The sequence below is a fragment of the Vicia villosa genome, linkage group LG5 (assembly GCF_029867415.1).
Source record: "Vicia villosa cultivar HV-30 ecotype Madison, WI linkage group LG5, Vvil1.0, whole genome shotgun sequence".
In the NCBI taxonomy this organism is placed as follows: Eukaryota; Viridiplantae; Streptophyta; class Magnoliopsida; order Fabales; family Fabaceae; genus Vicia; species Vicia villosa.
Genome location: NC_081184.1, coordinates 59,448,760 through 59,476,508, shown reverse-complemented (window position 1 = coordinate 59,476,508; position 27,749 = coordinate 59,448,760). Strand labels below are relative to the sequence as shown.

Sequence of the window (27,749 nt, the reverse complement as noted above, 5' to 3'; positions counted from 1 at the left end):
CTGATCGAAAGGGATGAAAATCCGTAGTATCGTGGTTTAGTGTTTTTTAGATGTTTTGGGCGTACAACCCTGATTTGATATGGCACCGTTAGATGCGATGACCAATAGATTTGGTTAGTATAGCTAACGGATTATGGGGCATTGCTGGTTACTCATATCGATAGATTGATCGTCGCGGGCAGCAAATTAAAATGTATTTTAATTTGTAATTTTTCATCTCTCGTCTAATGCGACTAATAGATTTAGTCGGGTCGAGGAGAGAATTAGTAAGAATTAATTAAATTGTTATTTTTATTATAATTGGAGTAAATTGATTATGTTTATATGTATAATTTTATCCTTTTTTTTATATTTTTATATTTTTTTTTATTATTCTCTTAATAGAGCTTAATTTAATTTAAGCTAGTAAGTTATGTACCTATAGTAACAGGATCAAATTAGTGAAATAAAATGAAACCAGTATCCTAAAAAAATTGATGAATTCAATGGGTGCTGCTGTTATCAATGGACAGTAGGTGTTAGAAATAAACAAAGACCCATCATTCATATGTCAAACCACTAACCAAAAGTTAATTATTAGTTATAAATAAATAAAATAATATAAAACAACAAAAAAAATAAAAGAATAAGGGAATTAAAACGTGGACAGAGAGGAACCAGATCTGCAAGACTTCCGTCTCCTCTTCTATGCGGTCTCTAATCTCTCTCTTTTTCTTCATCGCAAAATTATCACAGCAAAAAGTAAGGACAGCATGAGAAGAAATCTACCTCTTTGAAGTATGGCGACGGCGGGAGTTTCGTTTGCCCCCAGGACAGTCGCACGACGAGCAGTACGGTGGGGCGCGTTGGGGAAAGATGACGAACGACGGCGGAGAGAATGAGGAAGAGCGGCGGCGGAGAGAGAGATCAATGGCGGCGGCGGGTTCGTGCTCGTAGCTTTCGCGAGCAAGTTTCTCAGAACAAAAAAACCTCTCCGATTCTTCTCCCCTCTCCCCGATTGTTCATCCCCCTTCTACTGTGAAATTCATGTGTTTTTATAGGCTGGTATTAGGTCTTGTAATTAATTTGGATTGATTCTAATGAATACTAATTGAGAAAGTTTGTAATCTGATTTAATTTCAGGGAGATTTGGTTTGGAATGATATTGGCTTATGGGATTATAACTGCTTTTCGATTCATGTATTGGGACGTTTATGTATCGTTAATTTCGATTCATGTATTGGGACGTTTATGTATCGTTAATTCGTTCTCTATGCATCTGAATTTTTAAATGGAAAGATTGAATTTTGATACACTCTAACGGATTTGTGAAGATTTGTTGTGAATGAAAATGTTTTATTTCCTTCTGTGATTCTGTTGGTTTTAGGAAACTTTCAATTTAGTTTTTGTTAGCTTGCAATCAAGATGAGATTTGATTCTACTTTGTACCAGGTTTGAAGAGTTAATTTTGGGAAGAAAATATGCTACAATATTGATGATGGTGAACCGAGCACACACAGTAGTAGCAATTGATGTTAACTGATTCATTTTTTAATAACAATAAAACATGATTGAATAATTACAATGATAATGGTAGTAACTTTAAAGAAATAATATTGAATCATTTTTATTATCTTTTCTTATTATTATCTTGGATTTTACTAATGGGAGAATAGTAATATTATACTAAGCTAATCCTAATAAATCTTAATAATAATCGAAACATAATACAAACCTACAATCTAATTTCAAAAGTGACCAAATCTAAAATGGTTAAACTTATAAGAAATGAAAGAAAAAAATTTAAAGTTCTAAAAATGATAAAAGTTCTAACATTAAAAAATTGATAAAGGTAAAAGAAAAAAAATGCACTAATATTTAGAATACGGGAATCTTATAGGAGAGCGAGTTTAATAATAGGTATATCAAACCCTATGACTCCTAATTTTTAACTCCCTTAAAAACGAAATATAACGGGTAAATTTTGGGGTATGACAGCTGCCCCTATTTAATTATCTTGGATTGAATGGCGTGAGAATACGCAGGTCTCACGCTTTTCGGATCGGAGAGTTATTAAATAATGGAAAACCCCTAAATTTACCTCGTGCTTGAGTGTGAGTGAGAGGATCGTCCTGCTAAAGCCTGAGTCTTACATAGGGAGGACTTACCGTTGGTTGTGTAATTAGCTTACTGTATTGCTAACAAGCTTTCGCAGTTTGTGAACCCCACTTACTATAGTTCTAGTAAGTTTTCATAGTTTGTGAACCCCAATAGGATCACTTGCTATAGCTCTAGCAAGCTCGCCTGCACCAATAGGATTACTTGTCATAGTTTGGACAAGTTTACTTGTATAGAGGATTGTTTTGTAAATGCGTATGCATCATGTGTATGCATATGATCCTGTTGTTTGTACAATGCAAATGTATGCATGTTCACATATGTAAATGATGCGTGTGCGCGAATGGGTATGTATGATAATGCTTATGTATAATGCTTATGCGTAGTTTATTTGTGAGTAAAAGGAGCGACAAGGTTGTTATCATCGGTAAGGTTACCGGGATACGTCAATCAGGCGATTGGAAAATAAACACTCAATAGGGTTACTGGCATCGGTAAGGTTACCGGAAAGCATCAATCAGGTGATTGGAAAGATATCTCAGTAATGTTACTGGCATCGGTAAGGTTACTGGAAAACATCATTCAGGTGATTGGAAAGAATATCTCAGTAAGGTTACTGGTATCGGTAAGGTTACCGGAAAACATCAATCAGGTGATTGGAAAGAATGTCTCAGTAAGGTTACTAGCATCGGTAAGGTTACCGGAAAACATCATTCATGTGATTGGAAAGAATAACTCAGTAAGGTTACTGGCATCGGTAAGGTTACCGGGAAACATCAATCAGGTGATTGGAAGGAATATCTCAGTAAGGTTACTGGCATCGGTAACGTTACCGGGAAACATCAATCAGGTGATTGGAAAGAATATCTCAGTAAGGTTACTGGCATCGGTAAGATTACCGGAAAACATCAATCAGGTGATTGGAAAGAGTATCTCAGTAAGGTTACTGGCATCGGTAAGGTTACCGGGAAACATCAATCAGGTGATTGGAAAGAATATCTCAGTAAGGTTACTGGCATCGGTAAGGTTACCGGAAAACTCCAAATTGTATGGTTTTGGTATTGATTTCTTTGGAAAAAGATTTGTATTTGAGGGGATAAAGTGGCATAAGGTCGGGAAATCTTGCCGACAGCACCATTAAGAATAAATGATTTGTGGGGGATACTGCTTTAGGATAGTTGAGGAATAAAGAGTTCTTTTGGAGAAGTGACACTGACCTAACTGGGGATGTGAAGGGTGCTTGATAAAACTTGAATCTGGTTTATGCTTCGATGCATGTTTTTTTTTAAAACTAAATGTAATGCTCCACCTGAGTGGAAATGCTATGCATTTTGGAGGATGCAATGCGATATGCAATGATATCTATCAGGAGCTCAAAGGCTGAAGTCTTCTGACTGTTGAGGAACGCCAATCATCTGGAGTTAAATCTCGATTCTTGCTGAGGATAAAGATCCAGACTTCCCGACATTCTCTTCGTATACACAAGTTGTTTAGCCTGCGCCTAAACTTAACTGGATCGAATAGTTGAAGAGGAGGAGATGTCACTGCCTACTGTCTAGCCTCAATCTGCAGGGCTTTTGAAGAGATCGCCTCGAGAGGATTTTCGGAGACCCGTGCCATCGAGATAGAATGCCCCTGTGTTATGGACTATGGAATAGTGCCCCTGACTAATCAAAGTTAGAGATGGTTTCACCCACGCTTGAGTAACAGCCCCTGATTACTCAATACTTTGAGACATTCTTCGAACCTTGAGTGATTGCCCTATTTTTGGATTTGTAAAGATATGCCCCTGAGTGTTATTTCTTCAAGACTCGACCCAAGTCGATTGGATCTTAGGGTGGATGCCCCTAGTCAATAGGATATATGTATACCCCTGTGATCATTGGGATTTTGCCCCTGGTTAGGAGAACCCCCTAGACGTGGTTCCCTCATTCAAGAGTCTTTATTAGAAATGATAGCCTCCATGTTAACTGCATTCTTACTCAACGGAGTATTCAATTGCTTCTCTGCTCCTTAGGGTAATCCACTTTGAGATATGTTTGCCCCCAACTTGACGGAGTTATGAAGACAACTTATTCTTGGGGAAGATGCACCTTTTTATCAGAAATTCATTATGGAATCTTCTTGGATGTCACGCACTCGTTCATATGCCAAGGATGTTTATTATGAGAATGATAATTCTAATGCAAAGTTTATGTTTGTCTTGAAACTTAAAATTTTTTTTTGAAATGATGTCGTAACATCGATTTTTTTTTATTTTTATGCAAGGTGGTATGATACCAACTCAAAAGTTTCAGCAAGCCTCGCAGGAGTCAGATTACCGTACTCTCGTTTAGTATGCTTTCGAATAAACCCTACTTCAATTAGGACTTTGGAAGATTGTAACGTGGTCGTGGTTCGCGGTTTAAAAAAGATTTAAGGCTCAAAAATATTTGGTGCCCACCCACTCTCCGTGATGTTCTCCAATCCTAAGTTCAATTAACTCGACATGAGTGTTCATCCCTCCGAAGGAGTTTTGGTATGGTTGAGGAATCAATGAGGCTTTGCGGACATGGCAGTTGTAACATCCCGATTTTTATTAATATTTTTATTAATTATATTAGTAATTATATTGTTTGGTGTTTTTAATAATAACTTATTTATTTAGTTATTATGTGATATAATAATTATTTAAGTATTTAATTATGTGAGTGTTTGTGTTGTTTGACTTAATTGAGTTATTAGAGAGATATAACTAAATGGGCCTAAGTGATAGAAACATAATGGATGGATTGATGGGTTAAGCCCAATTGACATAAGTGAAATAGTAAGAGAAGGTTAGGGTTTTAGAGGTTACTATTTTCATTTGGGGGAAAAAATAGGAAGAAGAGAAAAGAGGCAAAAGGGAAGAGAACAATGGTGGAAGAGAAAAGCTAGAAGAAACCTCATTTTCGCAGCAAGTTTCAGCATTGAGTCACCTTAGCAAAACGGATGTATCTCTCAATCCAACCGTTGGATCGTCGCGTGGTTTTGACACAACGTTCCTGACTCATAGAGGTAAGTTCTGACCGGAGCGATTTTGATTTTGAGGATTTTAAGTTCGTCTGATAAGCTGATTTCCGAACTGGTTTTTAGGTGTGTCTCCAAATTATGTTTGAAGGATTTATTTTGGAGAAAAGCTTAGAGCTATGGTGAAAGAGTTCATATTTGCCAAGGTAAGGGGGGGGGTCTTTCATGCTAAAGGGTTGTATGATAGTATGTTATAGTGGGTTTAATTCTATACTTTGATATCCATGTTCTTCTATGTTGCAATTTTGGGTATTTGATGATTTGTTGGAATGTGATGATATAAATGTGATAAGTTGTGTGCAATTGATAATCTATGTGTATTAGATTGTTATGTTTGTTGTGAGTAAACCATTGATAGTGAAATAATGGGTTTTGTTATAGAATTGGAAAATAATGGAATAGAAATATAATAGTTGAATTGAAATTAATATAGTTTAATTATTAATTGGATATTTAAATTATTAGTTGAATTGATTCCAATAAGTCTATGTGATTGGAATATACTTGGACTTGGACCAATTATTCGGTTTATCGGTAAATTACGGTATTTTGAGAAATTGTTTGTAATTGTGTTTTGGCTTGAATATGTATGTTGAGATATATATTGTCATGCCAATGATGTTGTTTTGATATTGATTCTTTATGGTTAGTTGGTTAGCAGTAATTCTAATGATTAATTGCTTGATGTTGAAAATGTGTGTTCATGTACAATTGACAAAAATGAGAATTAACATGAGGTAGTATGATTACTAGTGTTAATTGGATTGTGTGAATCGTAATTGATTAATTGGCCTCTCATATGTGAATGATGTGTTTGTGTTGTGAATGTTGTGTACAATTGGTGGATAATTCATAGAGTTGAATTATTGTGATATGTGGAAAGTTAAGATGGTAGAGATGATCTTAATTGCATATATTTGTGAGATTGTACATACATTCATATCATAGTGTGCCTTGAAACATAGGTGGAATTGCTTTGAAACACAAGCGTGGCTTGGATTCTAGAGTGAATCGGAAAGCGGTAAACTATATGTTTACATTTGGTGGCTTTGGTCTTGTCCGGATCTGAAGCGTGGCTAGATTCTATATGAATCGGAAGCGGTGGAACTTTGGGTCCATATTGGGTACCACATGCATAGAGTCACATGTCTTGCATTCAGTTACATTGGAGTTATGTGATGTTTGAATATATGTAATTATGTGATTAGGTGATTGTTATGTGTGCATGAGATGTGATAATTAAATTTGGTGATATTTGATACATGATTTTGGTGATATATGTAAATGAAACGTATATGATGAGAATGCAAATATATATATATATATATGTATTAATGATATATGTATATATGTGGAATATATGAACCATGTTTTGCCATTGTTGATAGTTGTATTAATTTACGTTGTGATTATGAAGTATATATTATTATGTGCTTGAATGACATACTTGTAAACTTGAATACATTGTTATAGTTGATAGTTAACATTATTGTTGTGATGCAAATTGCTTATATTGAGAAGTGGTGAATTGTGTATGATTTTATCTTTGCTATATGTATTATCATACTTTCCTTTATAATGTTTGATATCTCACCCCTTCTGCTGATGTTTCCCCTACCATGGGAAATGGGCAGGTACTCAAGTATAACTGTGGAAGTTTGTAGATTCATCGTATCTGGTTGGTGTGTCGCTCTGATACGTAGCACTCGGGGGTTGTCTATATTGTTGTTTCTATGTTGTTCATGTTTTAGTTGTTGAGTTCCAAATTGGATAATGAGAAGTACTATGATGTTTGAATTTGTTTCCGATCAAATAAGATGATTTGTTTATAAAGCTAAATGTTATGATTCCGCTGCATATTAAAATGAAGTTGGTTTGTCTAAGAGCTGTTATAAGTTGTTTTGTGCTTATCTGAGATTAAAGTGCTATGTATCTGTTTATGAGTTGTTAATATGAAGTAAATGTGATATCCCAAATACTTGTTGATAGTTTTTAAAATACTCTGATTTCACGCATGATATTTTCGGGTAGAATTTGGGGTGTTACATTAGTGGTATCAGAGCAGGTCGGTCCGTCCGGCCAAGTTGTCGAGTCAGTTGAGTTGTGTGATAGTTGAATGCTGTCAGTGTTTTATTCCTTAGTACGCGACTTGTGTGTGAAACACTGTTGGTACTTGTTCGTTTTGTTGCAGGGTTAGTTTAAGCGAAGTAGGGGAGAAGCTGTGCTTCTCGGATATGTTTCAGTTGTAAGTTATTGGTGTAATATATTGCTTAAGGAGACAGAACAATCAATGTAGAAGTTTGTTGGTTCCGAATTCGAAGGTAACATGGATTTAAGATTTTGTTTGTTTAACAAGTCGGAACGTCTTGGAATAAGGACAATTGTTATAAGATGGAATTTAGGAAGTTGCCATATTCAGCATTATTAGTGGACTGTGAAGTTATCAATTTAAGTAACCGTTGCGTAGGATGTTGACTTAAGAATAATGATTAAGTGACGGATTACGGCAGACCTTGTCAAGGGATCCTTGGCAAGAGATTGGAAAAGTTGTCGAAGTTGTTGGAACGTTCAAGTCGGAGTTAGAAATGTGAAGGGACGAGTATGATTCCAAGAATAAAAAGTGTTGATAGTGGTGTAAAGGAATTATGTTCTAATGTTATCACAAGGTGTGTGTTAGCATGTTCAGATGATTTTGGGAGTTAATGAAGTATGGTATTTTTGGTGACGTAAAGGATTCTATTGCAGTTAAGTAACGATGGTTTACGCTACCATTATGGTTGTCGGCTATCTATTGACAAATTGAGGAACTGATCACCCTTAATCTCTTGTTGATAGTAGACGGAATCGTATTGGAATGAGATAGACTTGTCTTACCAGCTTGATAATATTGGAAGTGAATAAGTCTGTGCAAGATGGTGCGATGTTGTTTAGGTTGTTTGCAACTTTGGATGTTCATGAGGAAATAACGATTGGGGGATTATCGATAGTTGGCGCATTTGCATAAGTGTTTCCTGAAGATGTAAGTGATTTACCGTCAGAAAGAAAAGTTGAGTTTTCGATCGATTTAGTTCCTGGAACTAGTCTTGTATCGAGGGCTCCATATAGGATGTCTGCTTATGATGTTGAAAGAGTTGAAGAGTCAACTTGAAGATTTGTTTGAGGAGAGGTTGATTCGTTCGAGTGTGTCGTCTAGAGGTGCATATGTTTTTGTTGGTTAAGAAGAAGGAAGGTTTTGCAAGGCTTTATGTTGAAACAAAAAGGACAAGTTGTAGCTTATGCTCCAAAGCAACTTAAGATTCATGAGAGAAATTATCTGACGCAAGATTTTGAGTTGGCCGCCGTTGTTTTTGTTTTAAAACTTTGAAGGCAATACTTATTTGGATCAAGATTCGATGTGTATAGTGACTACAAGAGTTTTAAGTATTTGCTTGATCAGAAAGAGTTGAATATGAGACAGAGAAGGTGGTTGGAATTCTTGAAGGACTAGGATTTTGGTTTGAATAACCATCCGGGAAAAGCGAACTTTGTAGCAAATGAATTGAGTAGGAAATAATTGCATATGTCTATGTTGATGATTCAAGAGTTGGAATTGTTGGAATAATTTTGAGATTTGAGTTTGGTATGTTGAAGCTTACTTGTGGTATTCTTGATGAGATTAGAGAAGGTCAGAAATCAGATTTGAAATTGGTTGACAAGATGACATTGATTGATCGAGGATAAGGTGATAATTTTCGGATTGATGAGAACGGTGTCATGAGATGTCGTGATTGAATTTGTATTCCTGATGTTTCGGATTTGAAAAAGAGAATTTTTGGGATGAAGGGCATCAAAGTGGTTGAGTAATTATCCTGGTGCTACTAAGATGTATCAAGACTTGAGAAAGTTATTTTGGTGGCGCGATATGAAGAAGGATATTGCGGAATTTTTGCATTCGTGTTTGACTTGTCAGAAGTCAAAGATTGAACATCAGAAACCGTCTGGTTTGATGCAATCGTTGTCCATTCTTAAGTGGAAGTGGGATAGCATTTCTATGAATTTTGTTTTGGGTTTTTCGAGGACATCGATTAATTGTGAGGCAATTTGGGTCATTGTAGATGGATTGACGAATTTTGCTCACTCTATTCCGATAAGCAGGAACTATCCGATGGAGAGACTTGCAAAGTTGTATTTTGAAAAGAATGTGAGTTGGCATGGTATTCCGTCGAGTGTTGTTTCTGATAGAGATCCGAAGTTTGCTTCTAGATTTTGGAAAGTTTTATAGAGTACTTTGATTATTAAGTTGTGTTTGAGTTCTGTTTATCATCCGCAAGCTGATGGTCAAACGGAGAAGACGATTCAGTAGCTTAAGGATCTTTTGAGAGCTTGTATTTTGAAGCTTTGTATGGTCGAAGGTGTGGAATGCCTTTGTGTTCGTGGGAGTCTGGAGAGAGTAAGTGTAGTTTTGGTGATGAAATGGTTGTGTCGATTGTATTTTCGAGGACGAAAATATTCTAAGTGGGGGAGAGTTGTAACATCCCGATTTTTATTAATATTTTTATTAATTATATTAGTAATTATATTGTTTGGTGTTTTTAATAATAACTTATTTATTTAGTTATTATGTGATATAATAATTATTTAAGTATTTAATTATGTGAGTGTTTGTGTTGTTTGACTTAATTGAGTTATTAGAGAGATATAACTAAATGGGCCTAAGTGATAGAAACATAATGGATGGATTGATGGGTTAAGCCCAATTGACATAAGTGAAATAGTAAGAGAAGGTTAGGGTTTTAGAGGTTACTATTTTCATTTGGGGGAAAAAATAGGAAGAAGAGAAAAGAGGCAAAAGGGAAGAGAACAATGGTGGAAGAGAAAAGCTAGAAGAAACCTCATTTTCGCAGCAAGTTTCAGCATTGAGTCACCTTAGCAAAACGGATGTATCTCTCAATCCAACCGTTGGATCGTCGCGTGGTTTTGACACAACGTTCCTGACTCATAGAGGTAAGTTCTGACCGGAGCGATTTTGATTTTGAGGATTTTAAGTTCGTCTGATAAGCTGATTTCCGAACTGGTTTTTAGGTGTGTCTCCAAATTATGTTTGAAGGATTTATTTTGGAGAAAAGCTTAGAGCTATGGTGAAAGAGTTCATATTTGCCAAGGTAAGGGTGGGGTTCTTTCATGCTAAAGGGTTGTATGATAGTATGTTATAGTGGGTTTAATTCTATACTTTGATATCCATGTTCTTCTATGTTGCAATTTTGGGTATTTGATGATTTGTTGGAATGTGATGATATAAATGTGATAAGTTGTGTGCAATTGATAATCTATGTGTATTAGATTGTTATGTTTGTTGTGAGTAAACCATTGATAGTGAAATAATGGGTTTTGTTATAGAATTGGAAAATAATGGAATAGAAATATAATAGTTGAATTGAAATTAATATAGTTTAATTATTAATTGGATATTTAAATTATTAGTTGAATTGATTCCAATAAGTCTATGTGATTGGAATATACTTGGACTTGGACCAATTATTCGGTTTATCGGTAAATTACGGTATTTTGAGAAATTGTTTGTAATTGTGTTTTGGCTTGAATATGTATGTTGAGAAATATATATTGTCATGCCAATGATGTTGTTTTGATATTGATTCTTTATGGTTAGTTGGTTAGCAGTAATTCTAATGATTAATTGCTTGATGTTGAAAATGTGTGTTCATGTACAATTGACAAAAATGAGAATTAACATGAGGTAGTATGATTACTAGTGTTAATTGGATTGTGTGAATCGTAATTGATTAATTGGCCTCTCATATGTGAATGATGTGTTTGTGTTGTGAATGTTGTGTACAATTGGTGGATAATTCATAGAGTTGAATTATTGTGATATGTGGAAAGTTAAGATGGTAGAGATGATCTTAATTGCATATATTTGTGAGATTGTACATACATTCATATCATAGTGTGCCTTGAAACATAGGTGGAATTGCTTTGAAACACAAGCGTGGCTTGGATTCTAGAGTGAATCGGAAAGCGGTAAACTATATGTTTACATTTGGTGGCTTTGGTCTTGTCCGGATCTGAAGCGTGGCTAGATTCTATATGAATCGGAAGCGGTGGAACTTTGGGTCCATATTGGGTACCACATGCATAGAGTCACATGTCTTGCATTCAGTTACATTGGAGTTATGTGATGTTTGAATATATGTAATTATGTGATTAGGTGATTGTTATGTGTGCATGAGATGTGATAATTAAATTTGGTGATATTTGATACATGATTTTGGTGATATATGTAAATGAAACGTATATGATGAGAATGCAAATATATATATATATATATATATATGTATTAATGATATATGTATATATGTGGAATATATGAACCATGTTTTGCCATTGTTGATAGTTGTATTAATTTACGTTGTGATTATGAAGTATATATTATTATGTGCTTGAATGACATACTTGTAAACTTGAATACATTGTTATAGTTGATAGTTAACATTATTGTTGTGATGCAAATTGCTTATATTGAGAAGTGGTGAATTGTGTATGATTTTATCTTTGCTATATGTATTATCATACTTTCCTTTATAATGTTTGATATCTCACCCCTTCTGCTGATGTTTCCCCTACCATGGGAAATGGGCAGGTACTCAAGTATAACTGTGGAAGTTTGTAGATTCATCGTATCTGGTTGGTGTGTCGCTCTGATACGTAGCACTCGGGGGTTGTCTATATTGTTGTTTCTATGTTGTTCATGTTTTAGTTGTTGAGTTCCAAATTGGATAATGAGAAGTACTATGATGTTTGAATTTGTTTCCGATCAAATAAGATGATTTGTTTATAAAGCTAAATGTTATGATTCCGCTGCATATTAAAATGAAGTTGGTTTGTCTAAGAGCTGTTATAAGTTGTTTTGTGCTTATCTGAGATTAAAGTGCTATGTATCTGTTTATGAGTTGTTAATATGAAGTAAATGTGATATCCCAAATACTTGTTGATAGTTTTTAAAATACTCTGATTTCACGCATGATATTTTCGGGTAGAATTTGGGGTGTTACAGCAGTCGCTCACCTTTTCTTCTTTGAACTTGTAGTCACACAACTTTGTCCTTGCCTGACAATTTTATCATTATTTTCCCTTTGTCTTTCACTTCTTTATTTTCCACCATTTTTCATTATTTTCCCTCTCCCTTTTTTATATATATATATTTTTTTTTTTAACAAGTCGTGTGACCTTGCATTGTCTTTGATTTGTTGGAAGTGATTCCGACTGCCTCATTCCATGATCGACGAAGAATTACCATTGTGGCATCGTCATCTTTTGACCTCTTGAAGAATGAAGGATAAACATTGTGGTTTTGACATTCCTCAACCTTTTTGACAGATAACCATTGTTGTATCCTTAGATCCATATCCTTGATGAGTTTTGAACACTCGGTCAGATTAACTGAACACTACCCTGCCCCTGGGTCAAAAATGAAGGTTTTTTCTAAATAGAAATGAAACTTCTACTTCAAGGCTCAAAGGGGTTAACGAAGGTCTATCTCCCTTATATCTCCAGTGTTTGGGGATTTGAAACAATGTCTGTACATCATCAACAAGGTTTTATTCCAAAGCGCACCGTTTGAAATTCTTGGTATCATGCTCATCATCCTCCCTCCAGAGTTACTTGCTTTTTTTATTTACAAGAGTTGAGTACAACAAGAAAATAAAAGCGAATGGATTGTTTCAAGACAAAAATATTCAATGTATTATGATTATTATTCAAAAATAAACGAGTTTTGCATACGAGAAAGTGCTTAACGAAACAAGAAAATTACAAATGAGAATGCAGAATGAAACACAAATTGCCAACATTGAAGAGACTTGACTCAGTCTGGATCTATTGCTTTAGAAGGTACATCTTGCAATCTCGACCTCTGCTCAGGCGTGGGAAATTCAATTTATGCGCAGACGGTTTGGCGTGAAGCAAATTGCCTTGGAATCAATGAGGTTTTGAACTGTGCCTTTGAATACGTTGCAATCTTCAATCGAATGGCCAGGTGCCCCTGAATGGAACTCACAATAGGCGTTGGGATCATATCCTTCAGGATAAGGAAAAGGAGGAGGCCCAAGCTGTTTTAATTCCACTAAAGAATTTTGGAGTAAATGAGAGAGCAACTGACTATGCGGCATTGGAATTGGTTCATATACCTTTCTTGGCCTTCTGTGATTCTGCCCACCCTGTGGTCGGCGATTTTGTCTATATCTCTGTTGTTGTTGCGGAGCATACTTAACTGATTGATCATATAGAACATGCTCCTGTTGCACAAATTGAACTGGTGGTTGGCTAGTAGTTGCAGCACAGATTTGTGGAGCATCCTGATCAGGAATAATTTCTGTCATCTGATAGCAAGGTATCTGAACTGGAGAATAAGCATGATCTTTCTCCTCAACTTCGGAAACTGTACTTGTTTCTTCACCATCCTGTTCTGGGAATTCAAAATTAGTAGCAGCATTTTGAATCTTACCAGTCATAAGACCGTGCTCAATTCTTTCTCCTATGACAACCAAAGTTGAGAATTCAGAAGCGGCACATCCAACCATTCGATTCAGATAGGGGTCTTGTAAAGTGTCCATGAACATGTCTACAAGTTCTCGCTCCAAAAGGGGAGGTTGGACTCTGGCAGCTAGCTCCCTCCATCTTTGTGCATACTCTCTAAAGGATTCGTCGACCTTCTGAGTCAAACCCTGAAGCTGAATTCTGGTAGGAACCATATCACTATTATGTTTGTAATGCTTGAAAAAGGCTTTGGCTAGATCTTTCCAAGTGCGGATGTTGGTCCTTTCAAGCTGGGTATACCATTCAAGAGATGCCCCACTAAGACTATCCTGAAATAAGTGCATTAGAAGTTTATCATTTTCTGCATAAGGAGCCATCTCGTTGCAAAATGCCTTGATGTGTGTTATCGGGCAAGTGGTACCCTTGTACTTCTCAAAGTTAGGGACTTTGAACTTCGGAGGAATCTTGATATCAGGCACCAAGCATAGACTAGCAGCATCCAAACCAAGGCAATCACGATCCTCAACAGCTTTCAATCTCTTATCCAAAAGACGAAGCTTACCCTCATCTTCATCCATTTGAAACTTAAAGGTATCATATGACGAAACAGAAAGATTTTCACGGTGCGGAGCCTCGTTGACGGGAACTTGCATAGTGTTTCTAACATTCTGATTCAATGGGACCTCTTGGATAGGATTGACGACTTTTCGATTAACGCCACTTGGATCAACAGTAACATCCGACCTCTGAACAGGTTGCCTTAACTCTTCTTGTCCACGGGTAATGGTTTGGATAGCTTCCAAAAATTGACCCATAGTAGTCCCTATCTGAGCCCTAATCTCTGCCATGTCTGTTTGAATTTGCTCCATGATTAACCTCGAATGTCGGGAAATCAAATTTGCAGTCTCTGATTCCAAATACAAGTTAAGATGCGAATGAGCTCCTGGTAGAAATGTATGTCATGTATGAATGATAAACTCATATGATGCAGTGGTATACGAATATATTTTATTTTATATTTTTTTTCATGCAATGCAGTGTGGCATAGAGTGGGGGTTACAATAAGGATGCCCCACACATGTTAAGGGCTAAACCCAAGGAAACCCCTTAAGGGCTGTGGATCATGATAGATAGATGGAAATCCAAACCCTACAAGTTAGAGGGTGCACGGAAGTAAACATGGAGTGACCGTTCACGACAGTCACTAGATCTCATAGCCATCGAGAGGCCAATCGAACGCATGCTAAAGAAGTTGTCCTCCGTATGAGGGATGTGATTTTTTTTAGAAATAGAATCCCTACACGCTAGGGGACACGTAGATGTAAACACGGGGTGACCGTTCAAGACAGTCACGGAATCGCATGGCCATCGAGAGGCCAATTGACGTGCGTAAACGAAGATGTCCTTCGTGGGAAGGACACGTAGTTGTAAAATACAAAGATATAAAAGGAAACTCCCCACAGGTTAGGGAGTGCGTATATGTGGGCGCAGAGTGACCGTTCATGACAGTCACTAGGTCTCATGGCCATCGAGAGGCCAATCAACGTGCATAAAGGTAGATGTCCTTCGTGGGAAGGACATGGTCTTGGAAACAGAGTCCCTGCAGGCCAGGGAACGCGTACGAATACCTGCAAAGTTTAAACGCAAGACATTCGCAGTATATAAATTGCATATATAATAAGCACGTAAGCACATAAGCCCTAGGTTCATAAGTCCGACGTAACGGCTTAGGGTGCCTACCCTTCCCATTGGTATGTTCTAGAAGGTCTCATGGGGTCGTTCGTAGCCGCCGAGACTTTTTGTCTCTTTGGATTTTAGAACAACTCATTTTATCCATGAGGTTCGAATTTTAGGGGTAGGTTCCCAGAGAGATCAGCTAAATACCCAGTCCAGCCCTCAACAAGGTCGAGCCTCGTATCAAACCTTTCCGAATATTTAACCCACTCTGAGTGGAATTATAACAAGACTCGTAGGCGATGTAGTTCCCCTCAGGTCTTAATTATAATTCCCACGCTTAGGTTTAACGCAATTTATATATCCCAGAAAGCGATAAAACAACACATATTCAAATAAATAAATATTTAATTAAATTGCAGTAAATAAATAAATTGTAGTGAATAAATAAAATTGCAGATAAATAAATAAATAAATACAATTTAAATAATTATAAAAAACCATAAACCCTAATCCTGGCAAAATAGCCAAACCCTAAAAATTTGCCAAAAACCTAAATGATTCGCCAAAACCTAAACCCTGCCAAAACCTAAAGGAGCATAATAATTCACCATTTCTAGTTGTCCCCAGCAGAGTCGCCAGCTGTAGCAACCTGCCCTAAAAATTAAGATTCTAGAGTCGCCACCTATTCTGAAGGGCGAATAGGAAACCCTACGCAGTATAGAGATCAGGGTAAGATACTATATTCAGGTCGAGGGAAGGTGTTAGGCACCCTCAACCCTTTCCTATGGCTTTGAATCTAAGGTAACAGTTTGTGGCTAAAATATTTAGGTTTAATAGCTAAAGAATTGAATAGGGGGAAAATTGAGATTCTAGGGTGGGAGACTCGCCTTGTTGCCAAGTGCCTACGTACCTCCTTATGGAAGATCAGAGTCTACGTAGTTCGGGCACAAGGTTGTACGCCTTAGAATTTGATTGGATATGGTTTGAAGGCTTTTTGAATGGCCTATCGTAGTTTAGGAAGTTGTGATTTGAAAGGCATTTTGAATTGCCTGATCGAAAGGGATGAAAATCCGTAGTATCGTGGTTTAGTGTTTTTTAGATGTTTTGGGCGTACAACCCTGATTTGATATGGCACCGTTAGATGCGATGACCAATAGATTTGGTCAGTATAGCTAACGGATTATGGGGCATTGCTGGTTACTCAGATCGATAGATTGATCGTCGCGGGCAGCAAATTAAAATGTATTTTAATTTGTAATTTTTCATCTCTCGTCTAATGCGACTAATAGATTTAGTCGGGTCGAGGAGAGAATTAGTAAGAATTAATTAAATTGTTATTTTTATTATAATTGGAGTAAATTGATTATGTTTATATGTATAATTTTATCCTTTTTTTATATTTTTATATTTTTTGTTATTATTCTCCTAATAGAGCTTAATTTAATTTAAGCTAGTAAGTTATGTACCTATAGTAACAGGATCAAATTAGTGAAATAAAATGAAACCAGTATCCTAAAAAAATTGATGAATTCAATGGGTGCTGCTGTTATCAATGGACAGTAGCTGCTAGAAATAAACAAAGACCCATCATTCATATGTCAAACCACTAAATGTCTAACCTTAACCAAAAGTTAATTATTAGTTATAAATAAATAAAATAATATAAAACAACAAAAAAAACAAAAGAATAAGGGAATTAAAACGTGGACAGAGAGGAACCAGATCTGCAAGACTTCCGTCTCCTCTTCTATGCGGTCTCTAATCTCTCTCTTTTTCTTCATCGCAAAATTATCACAGCAAAAAGTAAGGACAGCATGAGAAGAAATCTACCTCTTTGAAGTATGGCGACGGCGGGAGTTTCGTTTGCCCCCAGGACAGTCGCACGGCGAGCAGTACGGTGGGGCGCGTTGGGGAAAGATGACGAACGACGGCGGAGAGAATGAGGAAGAGCGGCGGCGGAGAGAGAGATCAATGGCGGCGGCGGGTTCGTGCTCGTAGCTTTCGCGAGCAAGTTTCTCAGAACAAAAAAACCTCTCCGATTCTTCTCCCCTCTCCCCGATTGTTCATCCCCCTTCTACTGTGAAATTCATGTGTTTTTATAGGCTGGTATTAGGTCTTGTAATTAATTTGGATTGATTCTAATGAATACTAATTGAGAAAGTTTGTAATCTGATTTAATTTCAGGGAGATTTGGTTTGGAATGATATTGGCTTATGGGATTATAACTGCTTTTCGATTCATGTATTGGGACGTTTATGTATCGTTAATTCGTTCTCTATGCATCTGAATTTTTAAATGGAAAGATTGAATTTTGATACACTCTAACGGATTTGTGAAGATTTGTTGTGAATGAAAATGTTTTATTTCCTTCTGTGATTCTGTTGGTTTTAGGAAACTTTCAATTTAGTTTTTGTTAGCTTGCAATCAAGATGAGATTTGATTCTACTTTGTACCAGGTTTGAAGAGTTAATTTTGGGAAGAAAATATGCTACAATATTGATGATGGTGAACCGAGCACACACAGTAGTAGCAATTGATGTTAACTGATTCATTTTTTAATAACAATAAAACATGATTGAATAATTACAATAATAATGGTAGTAACTTTAAAGAAATAATATTGAATCATTTTTATTATCTTTTCTTATTATTATCTTGGATTTTACTAATGGGAGAATAGTAATATTATACTAAGCTAATCCTAATAAATCTTAATAATAATCGAAACATAATACAAACCTACAATCTAATTTCAAAAGTGACCAAATCTAAAATGGTTAAACTTATAAGAAATGAAAGAAAAAAATTTAAAGTTCTAAAAATGATAAAAGTTCTAACATTAAAAAATTGATAAAGGTAAAAGAAAAAAAATGCACTAATATTTAGAATACGGGAATCTTATAGGAGAGCGAGTTTAATAATAGGTATATCAAACCCTATGACTCCTAATTTTTAACTCCCTTAAAAACGAAATATAGCGTGTAAATTTTGGGGTATGACACTTATGGCAGTAGCCCTTTGTGTAATTTTTATGTAATTTTTCCTGGTGTTTCAACGTATGTAGTGGTGAGTTTCAATGTATGTAGTGGTAACTGTACGTTGGTCTTGAATCATGATAAAGTGTAATGAAACTGTTTGAGAAATCTAATTGAAGTAGTGATCTGCAGTGTAATGATTTTCTTTTCTCTTCAAATAAGACTTGAAACACACTTATTCGGTCCATGTGCTTAATTGAATCTTCACATCATCACTTTATTCTTGCAACCTTGAATTGAATGGCGTCATGATAAGGTGAAGAAAACCAAGAGTTAATATGGATTCATGGTTAGAAAAGTCAACCTCCCTGAATAGTCTCCAAACTTAAAATGATTCAACGGTAATGCCATGCTTCATATCTAAACCTTTAAGCGCGGACCCTGTGGTACCTTCAGTTTCCTAGTGCAAACATAAAAGTGAACCTCCAACCATGATCTACCAGAACTTTGTGCTCAAATCCGAGACTCTTCGAATGGAATCCAACAGAATGAAACCTCACCTTCTATACCGAATACAACCCGAGAGTTCAAAGGAGGTTCATGGTGATTGTATGATCAAACTTTGAAGTTTACTTGATGATCACAAATGTAGGGAAATAAACTCCACTTTTTTGACCGTTAGAAATCTTTGATAGAGAACACTTGGTATGATGCTGAGGGATAGGTTCATAGTGACCACGAACATAAACCCTAGCTCCCAAGGTTTTAGATCCCATGCCTTTTTAGATGTTAATGATGCATGAATTATGTAACTGCCCTAATGGAGGGTATGCAGATGAAAATGCAAATTTATAAGCTAGTTAAGAAATAAATTAGGGGTAGGACAAATTTGGGGTATGACAGCTGCCCCTATTTAATCGTCTTATACCTGAAGGTGAGATTGGCGTTAGCCTTTCGAACATTCGAGGTAGAAGAAGATTAAATACCAAGACCTGAAATTTGTCCTGGAAAGATGGTGTAAGTGTTATCTTTATTTTTTGTTTGATATTTGCTGGGGAAAGAAAGTTTTTCGGCTTTTCTGGTGGAAGGATTTATGGTATGTAACGGTTGAATGGGGAAAGAGAATAATGACTTGCTGGGGATTGGGAATTGGTTTTACGGTAAGAAATTATGGATGAATGGTGGTTGTCAGGCGAGAACTGACTTCACCATAAAATATCAGACGAGGACTGAAAATGAAAGAAAGGATCTGCTAGGGCGGGGACTGGACTTTGAAAAAGGTTTGCCAAGGCGAGAATCGGACTTAAAAAGGGTTTGCCAAGGCGGGAATTGGGCCTGAAGAATGGTTACCAGGACGGGAACTAGGTTTTGAAAAAGTTTGCCAAGGCGGGAATTGGACTTTGAAAAAAAGTTTGCCAAGGCGGGAATTGGACTTTGAAAAAAGTTTGCCAAGGCGGGAATTGGACTTTGAAAAAGTTTGCCAAGGCGGGAATTGGGCTTTGAAGAATGATTGTCAGGACGAGAACTGGATTTGGAAAATGATTACCAGGACGGGAACTGGATTTTGAAAATGATTACCAGGACGGGAACTGGATTTTGAAAATGATTACCAGGACGGGAACTGGATTTGGAAAATGATTACCAGGACGGGAACTGGATTTTGAAAATGATTACCAGGACGGGAACTGGATTTGGAAAAATGATTACCAGGACGGGAACTGGATTTTGAAAAATGATTACCAGGACGGGAACTGGATTTTGAAAATGATTACCAGGACGGGAACTGGATTTTGACTTGATTTGCCAGGGCGAGAACTGGGCTTTGAAATTGTTCGAAAGTTGGAAGGTAAATGGTTCACAACACGGGGGTTGGATCTAAAAAGTTTTTCCGTACGGGGGAAGGGACCACGGAGACTAGTGACGACTAGACTCGATCAAAAGACATCGGTAAACACTGGAGATTCACGAAGATGTTGATGCTGGCGAAGCATAAGAATTACATTGATCCCTCGGGCCAAAGGCGGGGTGTAACTCATCAAGAGTGGCAATCGTTCGAATTGCCACACACCAAGTATGGTTATTCAAACGGTTGAAAAATGAGATGGGTTGAATGCCCACCCTCATTCGCACTCTAATCTTCACGCAGCACGCGGGAAATAACCTCGGAGACAACGATTCTGACAAAGAAAGACATTGTGTCTGATCCACACTGGAGAGAGAAGATGACACTTCTTCTAAGGGTATATATGTTACTTCGTACCTTTTGGGCACACACAAACTGGCTTATACATTGATGTATGTTTGAATTTTTGTATGGCGTAATGATCCACCTTAATGGAAATGCTACGCTTTTGAAGATGCAATGTTATATGCAATGGATTCTATATGAAAAGTGCCAAATAAAGGCGTTAGCGTGATTATTGGGGTCCGTTGCTTTTGGTCTTAAGCTATCAATATGAATCGGTGTTGGAAATCATGCAGTACCAAAGATCATTGGAAACTGCACTGAGGGTTGAAATGCAGCTTTGTCGGGGAGGAAGTGACTTCATCTGACTTTCCCTACATCTTGAACTACTTGGGGATGTCGAGTTTGAGGAGAATCCCTCGATTCACCATGTTAAGGATGAGAAATTCAGATAAGGAACCCAGGTTGGGGAAGCGGAACGTCCTCCCATGAGAAATAAACTCATGTGCTTGGGGAAAGACAAAACTTTCAGGAGAAATAAACTCCTATGATCAGGGAGAAGGCAATAAAACTCAGAAGATTGTGCCTCAAGATTCGTGAACTACGAGGGAATTTGCCTCAAAGGATCCTTGGAGAGATTTGTCAAATCTCGACGTAACTGCCCCAGATTGGTTGAACCCAAGAGGGATTCCTCGACTTGATTGCCCCAGATTGATGGAAGCTTGAATGGATGCCTCAGTTGACAAAGTCTTCACACAAGTTGCCCCTTGGAGTAATCAGCCTTTGAAGTGAATGGCTCATGGAATCGATCAACTTTTTCTACAGTAGTTCATTGTTTGATCTTCCTTGATGTTAAGTGTTTATTCACAAGTAAAAGATATTTGTTTTGAAGATGATAATCCTAATGCGATGCTTATGCTAGCTTCGGGATCAAAGTTATTAAAACAAAGTTGTGACATTCAGTGTTTGAATTATTTGTCATATCGATATCAACATAAATGGTAGGCAAACATATAGGAGTCAGTCGTACGCAACTTGGTGTGGTATGCTTTTGAAATAAACCCAGCTTCAATTAGGTCTTTTTAAGGGTTGTAACGTGGCCTGGTTCACGGTTTTAGAAAGAAAGGATTTAGGGCTCAAAGTCTAACCTAACCCACCCATTCTTCGTGATGTTCTCCAGTCCTAAATTCAAATTAACCTGATACGAGCGTTCGTCCTTCAAGAGGAGTTTGAGATGGTTGAGGAATCAATGAAGTTCTTGGATATAGCAGTCACTCTACCTTTTGTTTTTGGTGTCTGATCACACGACTTTGTTCTTTTGATGAGGATCTTTATTTGTAATCCTCGTTTTTCGCTTTTGCTTTGCTTTTTGTATCCCTAACTTTTGCCTGGACAAATTCTTTTGAATTTTATTTTGGAGTCCAGCGGGATGCCCTAATTTTTGCCTAAGTCACTTGTTTTCAAGTTGTTGACTTAGCGGGCTTCCTTCCTTTCTTTTTTTTTTTTGAATAAGTCGTGTGATCCTGAATCTTTGATTTGCGGGAGGTGATTGTGACTGCCTCATTCTTTGGTTGATGAGGGGTTACCATTGTGGCATTGACTTTCCTCAACCTTTTGAAAGATAACCATTGTTGTATCCTTGGACGGACACTCCTGATGAATTTTGATTGCTCGATCACATTAATTGAATGCTACCCTGCCCCTGGGTTAAATGTGAGGGTTTTTTTTTTATAGAAAGGAACTCCTACTTCTAGGCTCAAAGGGGTTTACGAGGGTCTAACTCCCTTATATCTCCGGTGTTTGGGGATTTGAAACAATGCCTGTACATCCTCAGCGGGGTTTTATTCAAAAGCACACAATTAGAGATTTTGCGTTTTTATTATTTTTCATCATTCTCCTTCTGATGTTTTTTGCTTTAGTCAAGAGTTTGATATCAATAGACAGAAATATATGAGTGAACACGAATGGATTGATTCGAAACTAGCATATGCAATGCATTTTTATTTTTATTCAAAACAAACAAGTTTTACATGGAAGAAACATTTAACAAAACAAGGAAAATTACAAATGAAAATGCAAAAATGAATTGATGATTGCCATAGTTGAGGAGGCTTGACTCCGTCTGGACTTGTTGATCTTGAATACTTTTTGCAGCTCCTTACAAACACTTCAGATTACTTCAAAAGAAAACTCCGACGAAGTCACCCAAGAGTTGTAAACTTTTGCCTTACTTTAGGGATTCGAGCAATGCGAGCGATGCAATGCTCAAGATAAGAGTACGTCTTGCTTATCCCTCGTGCGGGAGCCCCAAGCATAGATGTTGGAGAAAGTATTTGCCATCAAACGTGAAAGAACCTTGCAAGTTCATCAAACTTAGAAAAGATATCTTTTGTAAGGAAAGCTCGAAACACCAACTGAAACACCAACCCTCAGGGATACAACTGAGCACAAGAACCTTGAGAAGGAGAGGTGCTTTTATTATTATCATATCAATGAGTTTAAATAGGGAATTTTTCGAAATTTGAGACTTTCTGAAATCTGAGCTTTCATTCGGGCAAGGGAATTCCATTCACCCACACGTTTCCTCCTTGAAGGGTTATATACCTCTCGTCGATCAACTGTTGTACTTTGGCTTTGAAAGCGTTGCAGTCCTCAGTTGAGTGCCCTGCTGATCCAGCGTGATACCCACATTGCACATTAGGGTCATACCCAGGTGGAAACGGCTGTGGTGGAGGCTTCAGAGATTTGGGAACCACCAATGAGCTTTGAACTAGATATGGAAGAAGTTTAGTGTATGTCATAGGAATCTGGTCCAAAGGAGCATTTCTTCGTCCCAAATTACTTCTAGGTGGGCACTGATTCAGATGGCCTTGTTGATGTGGAACACATTGCCTTTGTGGCAAATACTGAATCGGTTGTTGTTGGACCATCTGGGGTTGTTGGTTGATAATGGCGGCAAAGACTTGTGGAAAATACTTGACTAGGAGAAACTGGGACTATCTGATAGTTAGGAACTTGAACTTGAGGATAAACATGGATTTCCTCTTCCTCAATCGCAGAAACTGTATTTGTTTCACTTTTCTCTTCTTCTGTGAGTTCAGAAACATTAGCAATATCCTGGATTTTACCCATCTTTAAGGCGTTTTCAATTCATTCTCCCACGACAACCAAATTTGAGAATTCGGAGGAAGCACATCCAACCATCATGTTCAGATAGGGATCTTTCAAAGTATTCATGAACATGTCTACAAGCTCTCGTTCTAAAAGAGGAGGTTGGACTCTGGAAGCTAATTCTCTCCATCTTTGTGCATATTCTTTAAAAGACTCATCAACCTTCTGAGTTAAACTTTGGAGTTGCAGTCTGGTAGGAGCCATGTCACTATTGTACTTGTAATGCTTGAGAAAAGCCTCTGCTAGTTCATCCCAAGTGCGGACATGGATTCGTTCGAGTCGTGTATACCATTCAAGGGATGCCCCACTTAGGCTATCCTGAAAAAAGTGCATTAGAAGCTTATCATTTTCTGCATACGGTGCCATCTTGTTGCAGAATGCCTTGATGTGACTCATCGGACAAGTGGTACCCTTGTATTTCTCAAAACTGGGGACTTTGAACTTAACAGGAATCTTGATATCAGGCACTAGGCACAAATCAATAGCATTTAAACCGGAGGGGCTTCGACCTTCTAAAGCTTTCAATCTTTCTTCCAGGAGATGGAATTTTCTCTCATTTTCCTCGATTGGGAACTTGAAAGCTTCAAATTCAGAATCGTTCTCATGATGTGTATCCTCCTTATTAGGAATTTCCACGAGCACAGGTTTTGACCCCCCCATTAGCAACAGTGGTCGGAGTACCATTAGCCAACTTAGCAAAACTTTGTCTTAGCTCCTCTTGCCCCTGAATAACAACATGGAGAGTCTCTAAGAGTTGGGTCATCCTTTCCCCCATAGTATCCACGTCCTTACGAAGTTCAACCTGATTTTGTTCAAGACGGTCCATGATCCTTTTCTGATTAATCCTTGTATGATACAGATGTAGGGAAGTCAGTTTCGTTGATGAAGCAGAAATCTGGATTGAAAGAGGACCCCAATAAGCTTCTGATAGAACTATGAGATGCATGATAATATGAATGCAATGTTTCATTTATGAGAGATCCTAAAGTCTTTTCACAATCTTTCATTTTCTTTCTTTTTTATCTCTTTTTGGAATCAAGGCTTCTTTTTTGGTATAGAGTATCTTTTCTTTTCTTTTTTCCTTTTTCTTTTTTTTTTGGAAATAGACTTTAGGATCTTTCATAAATGAAGTGGATAAAACAATGATGTTATACAATGCAACAGCATGGGATCAAGGTCCATATAATCTTAGTAACCACTGTACAATCCTCTGAATAACTGATACAGGTCAAATGTCACAGGATCACAGGTCCGACACCTTTTTGAATACCAGGAAAACCAATAGTCACCAACAGGACAGAATAGTCACCAACGGTACCTGTCATGTATATCCCACCCCACTCATAGGTGAATCTAGGTCAAGGTAGGTCAAAAAGCCAACAGAGGATTGAAAGTAGGCGTAATCATACGATATTGCCTCTTTCAACCAAGCTCTGTCCGTGGATACATGATCGGATCAATCAGACATACGTCTTCTGTCCGTCATGGCCACTCTATTCCTAGTTCCTAAGGTATCACTCATGGCCTGGGTATTGGGCCTTTTACCTCATAGAATCATCCCACCCAACCTGCAAACAGAGAGAGAATATGTGGCCCCCACGGGGACCCATAATATAGTCCAGATGCATGCAGAAAGTAAACATGATATGCAAGCAAGAAATAAACATGATATGCAAGCATATATACAAAATGTAAACACACAAATAAACAAAGAAACACCCAATAAAAGAAACAAACAAAGGCTAGGATCGACTTGCTTAGGTGGTCCCCAGCAGAGTCGCCAGCTGTCGCACGCTCGCGAAAAATGAACAGAGTCGCCACCAATATATTTATCCCATAAGGGAAAGGAATACCAGAAAACCTAACAAAGGAAGGAACAGGGTCTTGCGACCAGAGAATCTAGGTACGGGAGTCGGTTACGCAAGGGGAAGGTATTAGCACCCCTCGCGCCCATCGTACTCGATGGTATCCACCTATGTTTGTTTCTATCTAAAGGGTGTATATCTATGTCTATGTCTAAATGCGAATGAATGCAGAATGTAGGGAAAATAAAGAATTGTACTCGCACGGGCCCTACCCCGCTGCCTACGTATCCTTTTCAGGAATCAGAGTTACCGTAGCTCGGCCAAAGATTTTCTGTTTGTTTTGTGTTTTTTTTTATCGGGCGGAGTCAACGTTCGCGCTCTTGCATAAGGGACGACCTACGATGCGTACGAGCGGAAATGACATTGCCCTTAGGTGCCAACGAGGCAAAAGAAAAAGAAATGATTGGTTTGTGTCTTTTAGGGTAGATGAGTGGTGAACAGTTCCCAATACCGGGCCACTCACCACTTTCTCTACTTTGCTTTAATCTGAACCATTGTTAGGTGTCTTAAATGCGTTTTTTGATTGTGTATTTTTTAAAGGGAGTTTACTTCACGATTTGAATCACATAAAATGTATAATGATCGAGAAGCAGATTAGGGAATGAATCCCACTCACTTCTCTCCCATTATGTAATGTTTGAGAAACAGATTAGAGAATGAATCTCACTCGTTTCCCTCCCATTAATTAATGTTTGAGAAACAGATTAGGGAATGAATCCCACTCGTTTCTCTCCCATTAAGTAGTGACCGAGAAACAGATTAGGGAATGAATCCCACTCGCTTCTATGTCACTAAGTGATTGAGAAACAGATTAGGGAATGGATCCCACTCATTTCTCTATCACTTTCTTAATGTGATTCGCATCTCCCGTTTATTAAGTATTTTAAAAGTTGAAAAGAAAAAAAAATGCAAGAAGGGAACTAATCCTATGTTCTAATCTAAGTTGTCTAATTCCTATTTATGTACAAAAGGAATCTAAAAAGTACTAACGAAATAGGCCTAAAATAAGGCCAAAAATACAAGCAATAAAATCACACAAGTGTCATACAAAAATAACATGGAACTAGTATGAAAACAATTCAAACATCAATGCAAAATTGAACTAGAAAACTACTACTTTTATGACCCTTTTTATATCAACAATTACCTAAAAATCTAACGAAAGTTAAGAGATTTTTTTGTTCTTAATATCTAAAACTCTAACCAAAATGTGATTTTTATACGCCTTTTTTATTATCTAAAAAAACTAAAGTAAGTCCTAATTCTAACATTTTCAAAGGAATGGATCCAGGGTGTTAATATGTGAAATGGTGGTCTATACAACACTTTGGGCACTAAAGCCCAGCCAGAATTGGCCCACGGTGATGTTTTTGTTTCAGCTTCTCCTATGGCCAAAAAACGTATGATTGGGCCAGCATGGGGTACCAACCACGATTCATAACAGGCCCAAGAGCTTGCTACAATCTGTTTCAATTTTTGGTAAGAAGAAAAAGATAACATGGGCCAAAATGGGGGTGATAATGGTGGCAATACGGGAAAGGCCCAAAGGTTTGAATTGATCCAAAGTGTCTTGACCCAATTTGATTATTGTTACTATCAGATTTTATTATGAAAACAAAAATAAAATAAAAAATAAAAATGATCAAATTAAACCCAAAAATGAAAATTGGGGATTAGGGTAACCTTGTCTTGTGACTGATGGAGTTTCCTCTTCTTTCACGAACATGCGGCGCCGGAGCGACCTCCTTCACCGACTCTCTCCGATCGAGTCTCCACCGTGAATCGATGAAACGAAACGATGTCATCTCGCCAAGAACACCGCGCGGCTCATACCTTCTCAGCCTTTGCTCTCTCTGTTCAAGCCGTCATCTCTGATTCCGATTTTGTCCTCTATGGGAGTTCAATTCGAAATCGATGCTTCTTCGACGTAGCGGGGAAGATGATTAGTTCAACTGTATATTCGGTGAGCTCTTTGAAGCCTTGCGTTCAACTCTGCTTCTTCTTCTTCAATTGTTCTCTTCTGAACTCTTTTCCTCGGTGCAATCGTGGAGGTGTTGATGTTGTGCGTTACTGTTGCGGTGAAGATGATGAAATTGTTGTGACTTCTTCTGCAATTGAAGAATTATAGAAAGCAGCGGTGACGGCGATTTTACGATGCCTTTTCTCGTGATTTTCTGATGAAGATTATGGAGTGTTGAA

General features: G+C 37.5%; 1 protein-coding gene and 2 long non-coding RNA genes across 3 annotated transcripts; 2 read left to right on the top strand and 1 right to left on the bottom strand.

Annotated features, from left to right (window-relative positions):
* The first annotated feature begins 4,912 nt into the window (after nt 1-4,912).
* LOC131601689 (uncharacterized) lies at nt 4,913-6,930 on the top strand. Its single transcript, XR_009283793.1, has 3 exons — nt 4,913-5,133; nt 5,212-5,291; nt 6,780-6,930. It is a non-coding gene; the product is annotated as an uncharacterized LOC131601689 (long non-coding RNA).
* A 2,977-nt stretch (nt 6,931-9,907) lies between these two features.
* LOC131601688 (uncharacterized) lies at nt 9,908-11,933 on the top strand. Its single transcript, XR_009283792.1, has 3 exons — nt 9,908-10,128; nt 10,207-10,286; nt 11,783-11,933. It is a non-coding gene; the product is annotated as an uncharacterized LOC131601688 (long non-coding RNA).
* Nucleotides 11,934-13,073: 1,140 nt separating this feature from the next.
* LOC131604712 (uncharacterized) lies at nt 13,074-14,546 on the bottom strand. Its single transcript, XM_058877136.1, has one exon. The coding sequence runs from the start codon at nt 14,544-14,546 to the stop codon at nt 13,074-13,076; it is 1,473 nt and encodes a 490-aa protein (XP_058733119.1).
* Nucleotides 14,547-27,749: the final 13,203 nt, after the last annotated feature.